Source organism: Haliotis rubra, unplaced genomic scaffold (assembly GCF_003918875.1).
Source record: "Haliotis rubra isolate DU_JTF1 unplaced genomic scaffold, ASM391887v1 Scf133, whole genome shotgun sequence".
In the NCBI taxonomy this organism is placed as follows: domain Eukaryota; kingdom Metazoa; phylum Mollusca; class Gastropoda; order Lepetellida; family Haliotidae; genus Haliotis; species Haliotis rubra.
The window spans coordinates 451,065-468,839 of record NW_025765259.1 but is presented as its reverse complement, the minus strand read 5'-3'; the positions used below and the strand labels follow the sequence as shown (position 1 = coordinate 468,839).

At 39.9% G+C, this 17,775-nt stretch overlaps 1 protein-coding gene across 1 annotated transcript in view; it reads right to left on the bottom strand.

Annotated features, from left to right (window-relative positions):
• Positions 1–1,259: 1,259 nt before the first annotated feature.
• Positions 1,260–17,775, bottom strand: part of LOC124267657 (tumor protein p53-inducible protein 11-like) — a 309,559-nt gene continuing 293,043 nt past the window's right edge. Inside the window, exons 4-7 of the mRNA XM_046702629.1 lie at positions 16,593–16,700; positions 15,082–15,181; positions 12,114–12,215; positions 1,260–5,239 (exon numbers count right to left, since the gene is read on the bottom strand). Coding sequence (XP_046558585.1) covers positions 5,058–5,239; positions 12,114–12,215; positions 15,082–15,181; positions 16,593–16,700 — 492 coding nt within the window. The 3' untranslated portion in view covers positions 1,260–5,057. The remainder of the gene's footprint in view (positions 5,240–12,113; positions 12,216–15,081; positions 15,182–16,592; positions 16,701–17,775) is intronic.

The following is a 17,775-nucleotide window of genomic DNA, read 5'->3' as shown; positions in this document are numbered from 1 at the left end:
CACTACAACTTAGAAAGAATCTGTCCATCCTGCTCCTATGTTCTTGATCAATCGTTACCATGGTAACTATGGCAATAATGTCCGCAACAGTCCCCACTTGTCTAATGCTGGAGTCAAACAAAAATTCAATGTAAGCTCAGGTGATTACTACCACTTTGTAAGGTATTATAATCTAGAGAAAAAAACACTAAAATACAAAATTTAGGATAACAGAGACATATGTTTAGTACTACCTGTATCATGTGACATGATCCACTGGGTGGTACGACTATCTCCAAATTGTTATTTGATGCTCCACACTCGGATACAAGGCCCACCATGGATGTTCCTTGTCCAGATGTATTTACTTCCTACTTGATGTCCGAGGAGCAGGTAGTTTAATTTTACACCGCTGTCAGCAGTATTCCAGCAATGTCACAGCAGGGGACACCAGAAATGTGCTTCATGCAGGAACTCTAATCCAGACTTTTCCATGATCCATCAAGATCATCATCAGGAATGTGGGGTGTCTGGGCTATCAGGTTTCAATGTATCAAGTGGTGGTCCCAAAATGATACTATGATATTAGATTTCATCATATTAAATTTAATACTGACTAAATGAAGAACACCTTAATGAAATCTGGAGGCTTTGCTGCATCTCATATAGTGATCCCATTAACTTACAGCAGGGCCCCTCCAGCACAGACAGACCATCATACTTCCCTGACTGAGCTGACAGGTGCTTGTGACGGTGATACAGATCTGGATATTTTAACATTTCCACGGTATATTGTGTCTTCTATAACGAACAAACAAACGTGTACACTGAGTACAAGACGGCTGACTTGGTGCATGAGGTGAGACAGCTGCATTATGTTGAAAGGATGATCCTTAGTGGGCTGCGGTCCACACTGGGTGGGTGGGGATCTTCCCAGGCCATGTGTGAATCATGGTGGACGACGATACATTCCTATCTAGATAACGTCCAGAGCAAGAGATGATGGTGATACTGCTTCCATAGGTAATTAACAAACTAAACAATCAATTGAAATTTTCTTATATTCATAGTCAGGCATCACACTTTTACAAATGATTCAATCATATTTCCTGTCTGTATATTTTAATAATTGTCAAAAAATTATGTGTAAGATGTTGCTATATGTGGACTGATTTTGGGGAACAAGCACATACCACCAGTCTGATTTCTCTCAATTAAGAACCATTTAGTCATAACACAGTCAGTCTCAAAATATTCAATCTCAAAACTGAAATCTGACCAAATTTGAAGACATCATTTTCCAAAAAGTATTAATTCCGTATAAAGCATGTATTGACAAGCCAGCTGCTACAACCTGGTATTTGAGGGGAGATAACTAGTGTGGGCATGGTACAGAGACATAATGAGGTAGATGACAAGTCATGGTGGTATTACAAGGGTGTATCTGCAGGCACATATAAACTTATGGAAATACAGGAATCACTGACAACCAGTTTATGGAGATATGAGAAGCGGATCTATATAGTGAAGCGCAAGGTGGCACACTGGATTGAGACCTCCTTCAATACCTCCTTGGTTTGTATACACCATGTTCCTGCAGCAAGCATGAACACAAGGCACCTGTGTGGTACACTTGTACATTTTTAACGAATGAATTTTGACATGGTTCCTACCAAGGCTCAGACCAATGAGCATTCAGATTACATCTACATTGCTACACAGTGCTTCAATTTCAGGCAAAAAGTTTGCACAACATTCATGCATGTGTCTCATTTGACTTCTCATACATGGACCTGTTTTATTTCCTGACTAGAACACAGTGAGTTTCTTACTTCACAACAAAGCATCCTTATTTGTGTGGAGGAACACGGTGTGCACAGACCCAGGAAGTGCTGGCCATCAACTACCACCTTCAACACAGACACTGCACTGTCACAACCTATACAGTATGGGATTCAGTTTGCTGAGATTCTGCAGTGTTCTTGGGAAAGGACATTGTGTCATTGCTGACAGTGATGACAGCTGGGATACAAAAAGTTTTCACAATGTACAGTGGTTGAGATTGTCAGTCTACGAAAAGGTCTTGTTTTCTACTTGGGAACAGAAATACTACACCGTCTGATGTGTTATAATGATACAAACTTGGACCACTAACAATACCATTAGCAATTAAAATACCAGTGATTTTGTGACACCATGTGTATGGAATGCATTATATTGGTGATATCTGAAGAAGCATGGCACACTCAATGAACAAAACCTAGCGCCAACGTTCAGATTTATTGTGATTTATAGGCCAGCATTGGGAGCGTCCAGTCTCCATTGTTGTCAGTTGAGTATTCAGTGTACTCCTTGCATGGACTGAGCACAATGCCAGTGACGTAACACTATTATGATTAGCTTGTGAGGGGGGCATACAGAAGACGTAATCAGATAAGAAATAGTCTCTGATGGAAGAAAGAGCTTATATGTTTGTAATAATCATGCCCAGAGCCATGACCATTACGTCACTGTCTTAGCAAGAACAATTTCATGCAGAGACAACTTGTACATGTTTTTGTCATCAATCCATCAGACACTATCACTAACTGTGGTTCATCCATATGATCTCAGGTTTAGTTAACCTTGCACTTCAAGATGTAGACTGAATTTGTTGGATGTCATGGACTTGCTGCTAATCATATGATGGGCAGCTTGCTTAAATTGTCTGCTACTACTGAATAACTCAGGAAGTCCACAGGTTCTCATTCCATAGCAGTAGATCTTGCCATGTGTCAGTCAGAGCCCATCAGCTACTGGTGAATCAACTCAGGAAGTCCACATGTTCTTGTTCCATGCCAGTAGATCTTGCCACGTGTAAGGCAGAGAACATTCCCACATAACTGGTAGAGTCTATCATGACATGCGTGGACAGGGTAGGTCGGAACCTAACCCTCCCTCTTCTACAGGTTCACTTCAATGGGGTCAATCAGGAGGTTCAAACTTCCTGGGAAGCTGACCAGCAGCAGTGTCTTCCTAGTAATGTCCAGTGTCTTTCTAGTAATGTCCAGTGTCTGGCTTCTGTGCTGAACACAGATCCAGGTTTGTCACTCAGACAGCTGGTATACAAGTCCATGGTGATGGCCGGAAAATCCAGCCTTGACATGCAATACCATTGGTCATTAGACATGCAATACCATTGGTCATTAGACATGCAATACCATTGGTCATTAGACATGCAAGAGTAGTTGTCACAAGATATACTGGAGTGGCTATGAGTCTTATGGACATGGCGACATGTAAATCAGCCACACATAGTGAAGAGCGGTCAATCACTGATGTTCCACAAGAAGTGTTCAATCACTGATGTTCCACAAGAAGTGTTCAATCACTGATGTTCCACAAGAAGTGTTCAATCACTGATGTTCCACAAGAAGTGTTCAATCACTGATGTTACTTGCAGTGTGTCAAGTCAAACATGTTCTTCGAAGAATGTTCAGTCAGTGATGTGCCTCGAGGGAGTTCAGTCACAGACATTCCACAAGGAACGTGATGTTCCTTGATAAGAGTTCTGTAACTCAAGGAACATTCAATCAAAGACATTAATGAAGATTTGTTCAACCACTGATGTTCCACAAGAAGAGTTCTATCAAAGAAATTCTTCAAGACGAGTTCAGTCACAGACATTCCTCAAGGAGCGTGATGTTACTCTAGGAGATTTCAGTCACAGATGTTCCTGGAGGACTGTTCAATCATTGATGTTACTGAGGAAACAATCAGTCGCCAATGCAGAAGCATTTATGAGAATGTTTTCAAAATGTCAGGCAGTGGGACAAGTATGCTGCAAGATGAAGCACTGTGATGACATGACGTGTTACCTGTGACGACACAAAGTGTTACCTGTGACAAGATGAAGCATTAACTGTGACGATAAACAGCAACACATGAATGTAAGCATACCTCAGCTAAGCAGGTTTCACGCCTCTACTGTGTAATTCAAACCAAATAATGAACATACTGCGGACATTCTAAACAGGTACTGTACCTCAGATCTAGAATGTTCTTGCTCAAATATAAGAACGGTTACCAGTAAATGATAGACTTAACACAAACACTAGCTGTTTTGTCTTTCAAAACAAGTGCAAGGTTAGAATTGCAAAGGATATTTTATCTATTGAAAAGTATTTATTTTTTGTCATATTATATAATGGAAAAAAATGCACACAACACTGAAAAAAACTTGATGAAGAATTATAGAGTGGTACAAAGTTTGCTGGTAATAGGATTGTGTTGATGAGAAGAACTCATTCTCTTTAGCTAGTTTGAGAGGAAGCTCATTTGAGAAAGCCAATTTGTATAAAGCTACATATGTTCACAAAATGGAAGGCTAATTATATCACTTTTTGTAATAACAACAAACAGACATCTTGAAGTTCTAGTCTTGCACCTGTCATATTTATTCCTATAGCAAAGACTGATTGAATAAATAATATACAATCAATGGGATGCTATGTTTCTGAGGCAAACAATACAAATTTCTGGCAATGGGTTTAAACAGTTAACCTTAATGCCCATATTATAGTGTCATCTCCCTCAATTTAGTTTCCATCCTGACATCATCATCATGTGACCTTGACATTTTATGGACCCTTGTCATTTGACCTTGACCCTCTGTAACCTAACATTGTTGTGACCTTGGCCTCATCACTATTAACCCTGATCGTGTCTCAAAATGACTTAGCCTTTGCTTACTGGCAACACGACCTTGTCCTCTAATGACCTGACCTTGTCACAAAATGATCCCACCTCGTCATTGATCTGGCTCCCTTCCACAAATCTATCATAGCCAAGTTGTAACACCTATAATAACTCCTGTAATGAAACCAATAATACACATGATGCCAAGATTGCTTTGAGGAAGGAAGCCAGGGAGATCTTATCATTGAGAAAACAGTTTCCTGGTGACTACCCATACCAGCAAAACAAGGGAACTATCCTAGTGACTACACAAGATGATATCAAGACAAGGAAGTACACCGAGAACTTTCCCCAAGAAGATTTGTGACAGTGCGTCGGTACATAGAGTTACATGCCCTTGTTTAGTGCTCTTTCTGGTTGTGCAGCTCCTTGCTGGTAGAGTTGGTGCGTCGGATGGAGACATTCTTACAGCCCACCAGGTGATAGAACAGGTAGGTGATGAGTGCAAACATGGCCCGGCAGCCCAGTAGGATAGATGCATTGCGAGACAGACTCCCCGTCCACAGCAGATGAAGGCCTGTAACTGTACACACAACACGTTAGTCATAACACTTGCATATAGACGCATACATGGCCTCCAGAAGGGTGCAGTTCTTACTGGATATATACAGGTGGCTATACTGGATATGTACATGACTTCCAATGGGGTTTACAAATGAGTGTGTATATGTGAGACCCTACAGAGTGTACAGATCAAACAGGGTGTGTACAGGAGGCCCTACAGGGTGTACACATGAGGTCAAACAGGATTATACAGGAGGTTTTTATTGGAAAGTATAAATGGGTGTACACATGAGGTCCTATAGGGTGTTTACAGGGACCCCTATGTAGTTGTATTAATGAGTGTGTACACATGAGGTCATAAGGCCTTACAGGATGTACTCATGAAACCCTACAGAGTGTATGCATAAGGTCCTTCAGAGTGTACATGAGGCATTACAGGGTGTATCATACAAGGTTCATGCAAAATATGTTACAAGGTATATATATATATACCCTACATAGTGTATAAAGGATGCCCTTGAGGCTGTACAAACAGTGTCGGTATCCTACACATCAAACTAGCAGACATTTCATCACAGCAAAATATGAGAGATAACCCAAGTCTTGGTATGCCATATCTGAGATAACCCAGGTCTTGGTATGCCATATCTGAGATAACCCATATCTTGGTATGTCATATCTGAGATAACCCATATCTTGGTATGTCATATCTGAGATAACCCAGGTCTTGGTATGCCATATCTGAGATAACCCAGGTCTTGGTATGCCATATCTGAGATAACCCAGGTCTTGGTATGCCATATCTGAAATAACCCAGGTCTTGGTATGCCATATCTGAAATAACCCAGGTCTAGGTATGCCATATCTGAAATAACCCATGTCTTGGTATACCATATCTGAGATAACCCAGGTCTTGGTATGTGATATCTGAAATAACCCATATCTTGGTATGCCATATCTGAGATAACCCAGGTCTTGGTATGCCATATCTGAAATAACCCAGGTCTTGGTATGCCATATCTGAAATAACCCAGGTCTTGGTATGCCATATCTGAAATAACCCAGGTCTTGGTATGCCATATCTGAAATAACCCATATCTTGGTATGCCATATCTGAGATAACTCCAGGTCTTGGTATGCCATATCTGAGATAACCCAGGTCTTGGTATGCCATATCTGAAATAACCCATATCTTGATACCATATCTGAGATAACCCAGGTCTTGGTATGCCATATCTGAAATTACCCAGGTCTTGGTATGCCATATCTAAAATAGCCCATGTCTTGGTATGTCATATCTGAAATAACCCAGGTCTTGGTATGCCATATCTGAGATAATGTGAGATACCCTACTGGTTAATTGTTACATAACTGATTGTCTACACAGTATGATGTGATAGGACATGGATGGATGGGAGGTGCATGTCATCTTCAGGAACACATTCTGGTAGGGGATACCGATCAGAGGTCTCTTTTCAGAGCTGTGCAATGGTAATAGGTACTCCATGTAGTCATTTCAACATATTAATGTGATGTTATACTTAATGTAAACATTCCCAATCTAAAGGAAAATATATCTTTTCACTTGAAACCTTCAACTTCGTTGTATCAAACTGGTCAAGAATACTCAAAAAAATCATTTTTGTAGTTCCTCCAAAACTATTTTACCTAGCCTACTGTATTTGAAGTGGGGGTGTCCTACATGTACAGATGCACTCTCTTTCAAACACACACACATGTTGACACACAAACACTCTTCCGTTGATAAGAGCACTGTCTGCTGTTAACACATATTTTTTACAAGACTACAGTCTACAATCTGGTGTAAAAAAACTACAAACAGAAAGACAATCTACAACCTCATCAACAAAACAGGGCAGTGAACGGCTACTTGTGGACACACAAAACCATGCAGGAAGCACACAATGGAGCACAGAGGAAAGTGAGTTATCTCCCCTTAACTGGAAGGTCCCAAACTTGGAGGCCAAAGGACATTCATGATACTGGCAATATCACAGCCCTCATACCATAGCGGTTATAGCTACTACATGCTACTGGTGAGGGGAGATTCCCCATATCGGCTACATTGTATATGCCATATAGAGGCAGGTATGAGAAGACTGTGACAGATGCCTGCTCTACTCTTCTAGTCCTTATCACCATGAAGCAGTGAGTGAGTGAGTGAGTGATGGTGACATAATACTGTAGCAGGTGATATCACAACTGATGTAGCTGTGCCTCTGTGAGTGATCAGATAACACCATGAGCTATCTAATGCTCCACAATTTGTTGTGCAGAGTTATGCCCCCTTAGACATGGCAGACTCCATTGTTTATGGGTTTGAATCTCCAATTCACCCTGTTTGTGATGGCGTGGTGTGTTAGCACCTTACCTACGATTTGGTTCCAGTGAGACGTGTCAAACCCACATGACATCCGGTTGGTCTCATATAATAAGCTTACACACAATGACATACAGATGATACTGTCCCCTGCTAACTCACTCACTCACTCACTGCGGTCAGCAGATCCTCATGTCTTGCATGGACCCAAAGGTGATGGGAAGAGTTCTAACCCATTTCTGTTGCGCGTCTTTTAATATTACCTAGTACTGAAACTGAATTATATAGTAATAGTCACACTATTTCCAGGAGGTTCTCTTTTAATATTACCTAGTACTGAAACTGAATGTTATAGTAATAGTCACAGTATTTCCAGGAGGTTCTCAGACTATCTGTACTGCAACCCAGATAGCATTCAGACGTTGGCCCAACGTTGGCAATGGTTTTGCCAACATTGCCAACATTGGGCCAACGTCCGAATGCTATCTGGGAAAGAGCTGAGCAGAAGCAGCTTCATTCCAGCATGAGACGAATATACAAAATCAGAAACCAAAATACTAGAATATAGTGAGAAACAGAAATAAGCTATCAAACTTCATCCACATAAATAAGGCGTATCTCTACCATTTTGAAACGATGTGATGGAAATGTGAACAACTCATCATGCATACAATTATGTTAGTAACCACGGTAACAGTTAAGTCCCTAGAATGGATCTAGTCCATAAATCCCACCTTCACAAAAAAACTATTTGTCATGGAATGTTCCAACAGCTAAAAAAATGGTAAAACTTGGTGAACTATTTACAAAAAACAAATACAGTTAACTTGTACTGTTATAAAGATGCAAGATCACACTTTCAAGTTTCTTAAATTCTTCAGCAGAATTCTGTAAGATGTAAAATATATGTGAATAACCCTTGCAAATACATTAGTGTGCATAGAAAAGTGAAATCCAATCATTGTTATAAGCTTGAAGTTGACATCAGAATGGATAGAAAATTAATCAGTCTCTCAGGTTGAGTTCCAGGAATGTGCCCCAAGTGTACATGATGACTTAAAGTGAGTGAGTGAGTTGGGTTTTACGCAGCTTTTAGCAATATTTCAGCAATATCACAGAGGGGAACACCAGAAATAGGCTTCACACATTGTACCCATGTGGGGAATCGAACCCGGGTCTTCGGCGTGACGAGTGAACGCTTTAACCACTAGACTACCCCGCCGCCCCGATGACTTTAAGACAGAGAAGGGAATCACTACACAGGACACGGCAGGACATTGATGTGAACACACAAGTGTGTATTGACCATTCCGTTCCCTCATCACTGAATGACAACAGGCTTGTTTCAGACTAAAATATTTTCCATTTGTGAAAAGAAATAGTTTTAAAAGAGTCTTTTTTTTTAAAAACATCTTCTATCAAAATATGGCCACACAAATGTAGAACATATACATGTGTGTAAAACGTAAGTCTGATCTTGCACCTTTAAGATTTTCTATGTAGTATAGATCCAGCCTAACCACATGCTATATACAGCTCGCTGGTGCTTAATGTGCATAATGCTGTTAACTGGTGATGTGAGATAAACTCATTTAACACCCCATGCCAGTGAACAAGAAGTGCACAGCGGAAGTCTGCAACAGAATAAATATATTGGTGAATACAGAGTTTAGGAACTGTGATGACAAGACATATCCATTACCATGGTTACATTAACCTGCAGTCACCAGGACCGAGATATATGTGTTGTCATGGTGACAGAGGAACTGCCCTGTCACCTCTTAAAGACTGATTAGTTGACTGGTTACAGCAGATCAATAACGTCACCAGTAAATAGATATGTTTGTGGTCACAATTTGAAGCGTCTCAGACAAAGCCAGACATTTTCAGTGTCTTAGTAGATCAGCGCCATCACCAACCCAAAGTGTTGTGGAACCAACCAAAGCATACTTCGAATGAACACATGCAGGGTCGAACAAAAGATCATTCAGGGTCCAAGCTGTGAAAGGGGAGATAATCTGAGAGATTGGTGTGACTTACAAACACGATTCCGTCAACGATAATAGCGGGCATCCTTTGACCTCCAGTGGTCCCTACCCATCATCCAGTAGAAATATGAGCTGAGAATTATCAATACAATTCTACAGCAGAACATCGCTATCGGAATGTAGGGCTGACTTTCACGAGCAGGAAAGGAACACGCTGAAACTGGAATGACACAAGGACGTACAGACTGACGGACATACAGAAATGACTGTCATGTCGAGACGCACAGGCAACAAGTCATAAACACTAAATGATAGGGTAGTTATTTAGTCACTACACCAGTTATCTCCCTTCTCTTTAGTGTCACCATAATTCCTGTTAAAAACTTACCTTACACTGGTCTACAGCAGTACCAACTTGACTTAACTCAGACTGGAGTGGTATTCAAAAGCCAACCTACCATTAATTGTGCAACTAAAATGAGAGACAACTTTTGAAAAATGTCGACATCAGGAGATTGGTGCTGTCAGGTAAACAGATCAGTGTCATGATTCAGTGTCATGATGTGTCAGTATGTTTAACAAAATAGTTGATGTTACTTGGGCTATGATGGAGATCCATGTTCACTGGCCAATCTAAACAAGTAAAAATTCCTGTTGACTGGCCACTGGCCTATGTAATAAAGTAATGTGAATTGTGAAAAATATTTCTGGGTTAACAATATTCATTGGGCCACACACATCTTGGTTAACAATATGATATATAAGAGAAATCATGGTTGAAAAGTGAAAAAGAATAAATAGACACATATACATCAGCAGTAAAGTTGTTTCGTCTTCAAAATGCTTTCTAACACCAGCTGAGCCTGTTTCTTTGCAAGCTATTTTATGCAGTTTTAAGCTATTGTACATTGTTGTAAGCTATTTTAAGCTACTGTAAGCTATTTTCAGCTGTTGTAAGCTAGTTCAAGCTGTCTTAAACTATTTTATATTGTAAAGTGTTCAGCAGAAGAAAATGAATATTGTTCTTCAGATTTTTTTTCTTTTGCTTTTCCTTTTTGCGTCCTGTAAGTCTGTAAATCAACCTAAACTTCATCTTATTTGATAGCTATGATCACACAGCTACTTCTATATGTTGATATTAGGAAGGAGTGAGTGAGTGAGTTAATGTTGCATTAAGCCACATCAGCAATATGGCAGCTATTCGAGGCTGATTTCAGGAAGGCAAAACGTCCATGTACGTGTTATGGAAAACAATGATCTGTTTAACTGCAGGTTTTGGAGTGCCCAAGAACTGTGCAACGGACAAAAGGCTGAACAAGTGCTGTGAAAGGGAGATAACTGTGAATTAGATTAAGATCATAAGGCCTTTTATTTTCCATAACCTGATATCTGGTTCACAAAACTGACCAACATAAGAGAGACCAAACTTGGAAAATAATAGACATGTTGTAAAAGTGTAAGTGATGTCATTTATTTGAAGGAGGAACATGTCACTTAAAACGGACGATCCCTCTAACAACTTGACAGTCATTGATGAAAACCCTCATCAACAAACACGAATTGTATCCTTGACATTCAGTCCAAATACTTGCGTGTGTGTACAAAGACGACATAATCTGATTAATACTAAGTCACTGACGTTCCTCCTCTAAACAATTTTTGTCTGTTATACTAATCATTTGATATGCTAAACTAAAAATTCACACTACATCAAATTTAGACCTAAAATCTTAAAGTGTTGATCACTGGATTATCTGGTCCAGACTTTATCATTTACAAACCGCTGCCATATAGCTGGAATATTGCTGAATGCGGTATTAAACAACAACCCAACCAACCAATCTAAAAGCAAAATATAGAAAATAAAAGGCCTAATGAAGCTCAATGTACTGACCTCAGGAGCTATGAACGGTATCACCACACCTGTATGTGGTACCAGGGTACCGCGTCCTACCATACTAGATACCTCCAACTACCAATGGGCATTTCAAGGACAGGACGTCACATTCATTCCTAACCTACGGTGTGGCTAATCTGATGACACACAGGACATTAAGATACAAGTCGTCTGTGACTGAAAGCGCCTACATTCAGGGAACCATGCAGGGTCGGGGACTGACACAGGGGATGGAGGGAGGAAAGGTGTGGGGGTGGGTGGGGGTGTCGCTTTTACCCATCATGGTTTCACATGGAACTCACGTAAAACTCACATTGAGCTCCTGTGCAACTATCTCAACAGCTCAATTAAAAAGAATCAGAGAATATATATTTCGAGAATCTAAAATATCACAACCAGACTATGTGTCTAAGAAATTACAGTGTCCTGCTCATAAATTTGCCTCTCAATGTTAGAAATCATGGCCCACTGCACAACAAGGCAAATAAAGCAGAGGAAAGTTTTCATTATGTGCAACTGAAGATTCAATGTAAACATGCATTCCAAAATATAATTCACAAAATTATTGATGAAAGTACCATATTGAACAATCTTCTCAACTGTCTACCATAAGGATGCTTTCTGTTAGTTGCGATGAGTGACAGGCAAGCGACACAGCGAGACTTACCGAGGGTTTGTAGAGAGAAGTAGATAACACTGGACAGCAGAGAGCCTCTGATGACATCTCGGTCCTGAGACTGGAGGGTGTTCCAGTGCAAGCAGGACAGACCTGGACACAACAACTCTCCATGAATGTGTGAGATGGCTCATTATGTTCACCACAGTGAGTGAGTGAGTGAGTGAGTGAGTTGGGATTTAACGCCGCTTTTAGCAATATTCAAGCAATAGCACAGCGGGGGGCACCAGAAATGGGCTTCACACATTGTACCCATGTGGGGAATCAAACCCTGGCCTTCAGCGCGACAAGCGAACGCTTTAACCACAAGGCTACCCCACCGCTCCTGTTCACTATAGAGCTATGCTACCTGTTGATTGGATGTCTAAAGCAACTCTGCTATATGTTCTCCATTTACCACTAATGATTTCATTTACCATTAACGATTCCATTTACCATTAATGATTCCATTTACCATTAATGATTCCATTTACCATTAATGATTCCATTTACCATTAATGATTCCATTTACCATTAATGATTCCATTTACCATTAATGATTCCATTTACCACTAATGATTCCATTTACCATTAATGATTACATTTACCATTAATGATTCCATTTACCACTAATGATTCCATTTACCATTAATGATTCCATTTACCATTAATGATTCCATTTACCACTAATGATTACATTTACCATTAATGATTCCATTTACCACTAATGATTCCATTTACCACTAATGATTACATCTACCATTAATGATTACATTTACCATTAATGATTCCATTTACCACTAATGATTCCATTTACCACTAATGATTACATTTACCATTAATGATTACATTTACCATTAATAAATCGTCAACTGTCAATGTAGTCTGTCTCCTACACCCTACAGAATAAATTAAAAAAGAAGCTGAACTCAAGTCTTGAATGATTGGGCAAATCTAGATTACATATAAACTTAAGTATTTTTTTCTGGGCTCCTTTTTAATCACATTTTTTTATTATTTTAGGTACCGGTATATATTTGAAGGTAAGTCTGAGACTAAGTGTCAGTCCACTATCAATAAACTGCAGTTGTCAATGGCAACATACTACTAAACAAAGTTAAAGAATGCCCAGTCTTGTTCATATGACTGAAGTTGTTTCATCGTGGCCATTGGTGTTCTGTAATTTCTCTTGGGAAGTTCTCATCATTGTCAACAAAATATTTCCGAGTTTGGTGAGATGGGAGCCAAGGAGTATGTGAGTCAGTTTAATGCCACCTGGAACCATGTATTGTTATATAGCAGACTGTCTGGTAGATATGTGTCTAAAGCGACAAGCAACTGGTCATGGATTAATGACTTCAGGAAAACCCTAGATGACTCGGGTCCTACAAGCCCAGACATCATCTTGGATGCGGACATGCATCTACAGTGATTCAACCTCATCTCGGCATATGCTCACTGGGTAAATTGATGGATTTCCTCTTTCACAAGTCTGTTTTTCTGTTGTTCTTTAAATTTTTAGGCATTCTGTGTTTGAATAGGTCGTGCAACCAATACTGGTTGCTAGGGGCAACATGTTGGAAGGGACAGTAAGGCAGAATGCCTTGCTTGATAGCTGTCATCATACCCTCATTACACGGAACAATTTCTTGTTCATAATATTGATCAGCAGATTGTCTAGTACTGGCTTGATTATTTACAGGCTGTTCTCACAGGAATATTGCTGAGCCCGGTGTTAAAAAACAAACATGCATTATGCATTAAAAAGGGAGATAACTGCCATCGGCTGCAGTGGTATCCTTCAAGTGATGCCTTCTAACAACTGTTGCATGTTTGATGTTTGACTTGAAAGTGTCTCATTTGTCTTGTGTCACGGCATTCATCATAAACATCTAAAATTTTCAGCAACAAAAAGCATGATCCATTTTAGCAGAAAAATGAAAACAAATTATCAGCTTTGGTAAGTGTTACCATGACAAAACTGGCAAAATTACATTGTTCCTGCAAGGCTGTGTGACAGTCACCTTGGAACTAAGACTACATCAGTGAAGTGCCAAAGCAGTATAATTCTATTATTTGTCATTACAGTCACCGGGCAGCTTCTGCCCGTCTCATCATCTCCCCATTAGATCTGGACATCTTCTTCATTACCGATCTTGTCAAAAATACACCAGCAAACTAACATGCCCCAAGTCACCAATGAGAAGCAAAGTTTGGTTTAACTTAACTATCACACATGATATCATTTCTTCCACACTAGATGTGCTCAAAATTACTTTACATATTACAGCTAAATAGATTGAGAACTGATACACATCCATTACTGGAAGACACAGTGTGACAGCAATATGGATTGCCTTGGCTGTGTCTGTTTCAGACTCCCGCCATAAGACACAGGCATTAGGAGGATGAGTTGGAAACGAAACGACTTATCTTCTTGTGTTATTGAAGAACTTTGCAACTCCCAGACAGTCATTTAGGAGCAGTCATTTATTACTAGACTGTCAGTTGTAAAGGTCTGGTCATATATTATAAAACAGTCAGTTGTAAAGGTCTGGTCATATATTATAAAACAGTCAGTTGTAAAGGTCTGGTCATATATTATAAAACAGTCAGTTGTAAAGGTCTGGTCATATATTATAAAACAGTCAGTTGTAAAGGTCTGGTCATATATTATAAAACAGTCAGTTGTAAAGGTCTGGTCATATATTATAAAACAGTCAGCTGTAAAGGTCTGGTCATATATTATAAAACAGTCAGTTGTAAAGGTCTGGTCATATATTATAAAACAGTCAGTTGTAAAGGTCTGGTCATATATTATAAAACAGTCAGTTGTAAAGGTCTGGTCATATATTATAAAACAGTCATAGGCCAGTCCATTATATGTAAAGGTTGACCAGTTCTCGTGCAATGGGAGCTGCAAGGCCAGCTCAGAATACTTGCAGGCTTCCAGTCAAGGCAATAGATACTGTGGACTTACTGAGCAATGCAGCGCCGTAGAGGCGGACTGGAAGTGTCAGGTATTTGCCCTCCTCTGTCTCGAAGGAGATGTCAAACAGATGAGCAGGAAACACCAAGGCCTGAAACAGTCAACGGAAATATCAACAGCAACACCATACAGCACTGACTTACAGCAACATCAACGCCAGCAACATACAGCAACAACATACAGCACTGACTTACAGCAACATAATATCATCCAGCAACATACAGCAACAACACACTGCACTGACTTACAGCAACACCAACACAATATCATTCAGCAACATACAGCAACAACATACCGCACTGACTTACAGCAACACCAACACAATATCATCCAGCAACATACAGCAACAACATACTGCACTGACTTACAGCAACACCAACACAATATCATTCAGCAACATACAGCAACAACATACCGCATTGACTTACAGCAACACCAACACAATATCATCCAGCAACATACAGCAACAACATACAGCACTGACTTACAGCAACATTAACACAAATATCATCCAGCAACATACAGCAACAACATACCGCACTGACTTACAGCAACACCAACACAATATCATCCAGCAACATACAGCAACACCATACCGCACTGACTTACAGCAACACCAACTCAATATCATCCAGCAACATACAGCAACACCATACCGCACTGACTTACAGCAACATTAACACAATATCATTTACAGCAACATACAGCAACATACAGCAACACCATACCACACTGACTTACAGCAACACCAACACAATATCATTCAGCAACATACAGCAACACCATACCGCATTGACTTACAGCAACACCAACACAATATCATCCAGCAACACCATACCCAATGACTTACAGCAACATTAACACAATATCATCCAGCAGCAACAGACAGTTACTATCAGGTCTTGGACCAGTTCCTCAAGTACCCAAACTGGTTAAAAACTTCCACTTCCCACATTCAGAATAAATTACCCCAACCCATTTCATCACATTACTTGTCACATATAACTGATACTCCAAAAACAGAACCAAAATAAAGGAAAAAAATGACAGTTTATATTCATTCTTCAATCCCATAACTGAGAATGACAAAAGATTTTGTATAACATTGTCAACGATTGGTGCATTTACGCAGGGGTGTGTTGCTCTCCATTTGGAATGGTGTCAGCGCAAATACAAGCGTAATCCGAAATATACAAGTTACATCTACATGAGGTTGTGCAGGCATTAGAGTGACTTTTGACCAAACTATTGTATTGTATAGGCACTGTTCCAAATGGTCAACATAATCAAATGTGTTTTTATTGGCAGGTTTTCTGAAGCTAGCTCAATGAGAAAAACAAATATTCTGATATTGGGTTGCTGCTAAATATGATCTACTGGACAAAGAGGAACACAAGAAAACAATGAAATTACAGCAAGAGATGACAGTTGAAGGTTCACCACATCAACAAGAGCAGTCATCCAGACGCAGCAGTACACACAGTGTTTGTTAGACCACTTACCCAGAGGGCGATGATGGTGAACATGGCAGCCAGTAGACACTGCCATACTCGCAGACCTTGGGGCAGGCGGATATACAGCTGGTCACTGTGACCCAGGATCTGACTTAACTGAAACACAGGGAAACTGAACTGAGCATTTGTTAGCAAACATCAGAGGTTAATACACACTACTGCCCTGGATAATATATCTCATGATCATCATTTGAACATTTTATGTGCACTTAAATTTTTGTATGAATGTTTTTATTTGAAAATTTGCCCGAAGTGGTCAGTAAGGAGGACAGGGTCTGTGGCAACGATGAAGTGAAAGTACACACTGGTTTGCGATTTTTTATTATTTTTTTTTTTAATTAAAAAACTACCTAAGGCTTTGAAGGTTTGGGTATTATTTAGTGGGAGAGTGTTTGTTGTGTTTCAATTGACTGTTAGTGTTCAGTGAAGTCAGGAGCACCATTCTGTCTTGCTTGCAGTGTAGTAAGACATGTTCGGGAGCTTCTATTTGGTTGCAGTGACTGCATTTTCCCATTTGGTGTTTTTTATCTCATATAGGTAGGAATTTAAGTTTGTTGGACCTGTTTGAAATTTAGTTATCACCCTGTTTTTAGGTGGTTATTTTGCTACTTTTGGAACATTTTGTTGTTTTGAATGGCTTTTGATTTGCAATGTTTAACTTCTTGGAGTCGTGGGGCCACATTGGCAGCTGGGTCGGCATGGTAATTGCCAAACACACCAACATGGGCATGGATTTATATGAACTACTTTTTTCCCAAAGTGTGTAGATCCTGAGTGCTTTTTAGTATTTGGTTCAATAGTTTGGGTTGGTTGATAACGGTGTTAGTACCTACACCGAAACGTCACACTCATTACAATAAAGAAGTTTTCCTTCATCTATACAACTTCTACAATGCCTCTCAAAGAAATCTCTGATACCTGAATGCTAAGAGCCTCTGATGACTGAATGGTAAGAGCCTCTGATGACTGAATGGTAAGAGCCTCTGATCACTGAATGCTAAGAGCCTCTGATCACTGAATGCTAAGAGCCTCTGATGACTGAATGGTAAGAGCCTCTGATGACTGAATGCTAAGAGCCTCTGATCACTGAATGGTAAGAGCCTCTGATCACTGAATGGTAAGAGACTCTGATACCTGAATGCTAGAGACTCTAATGACTGAATGCTAGAGA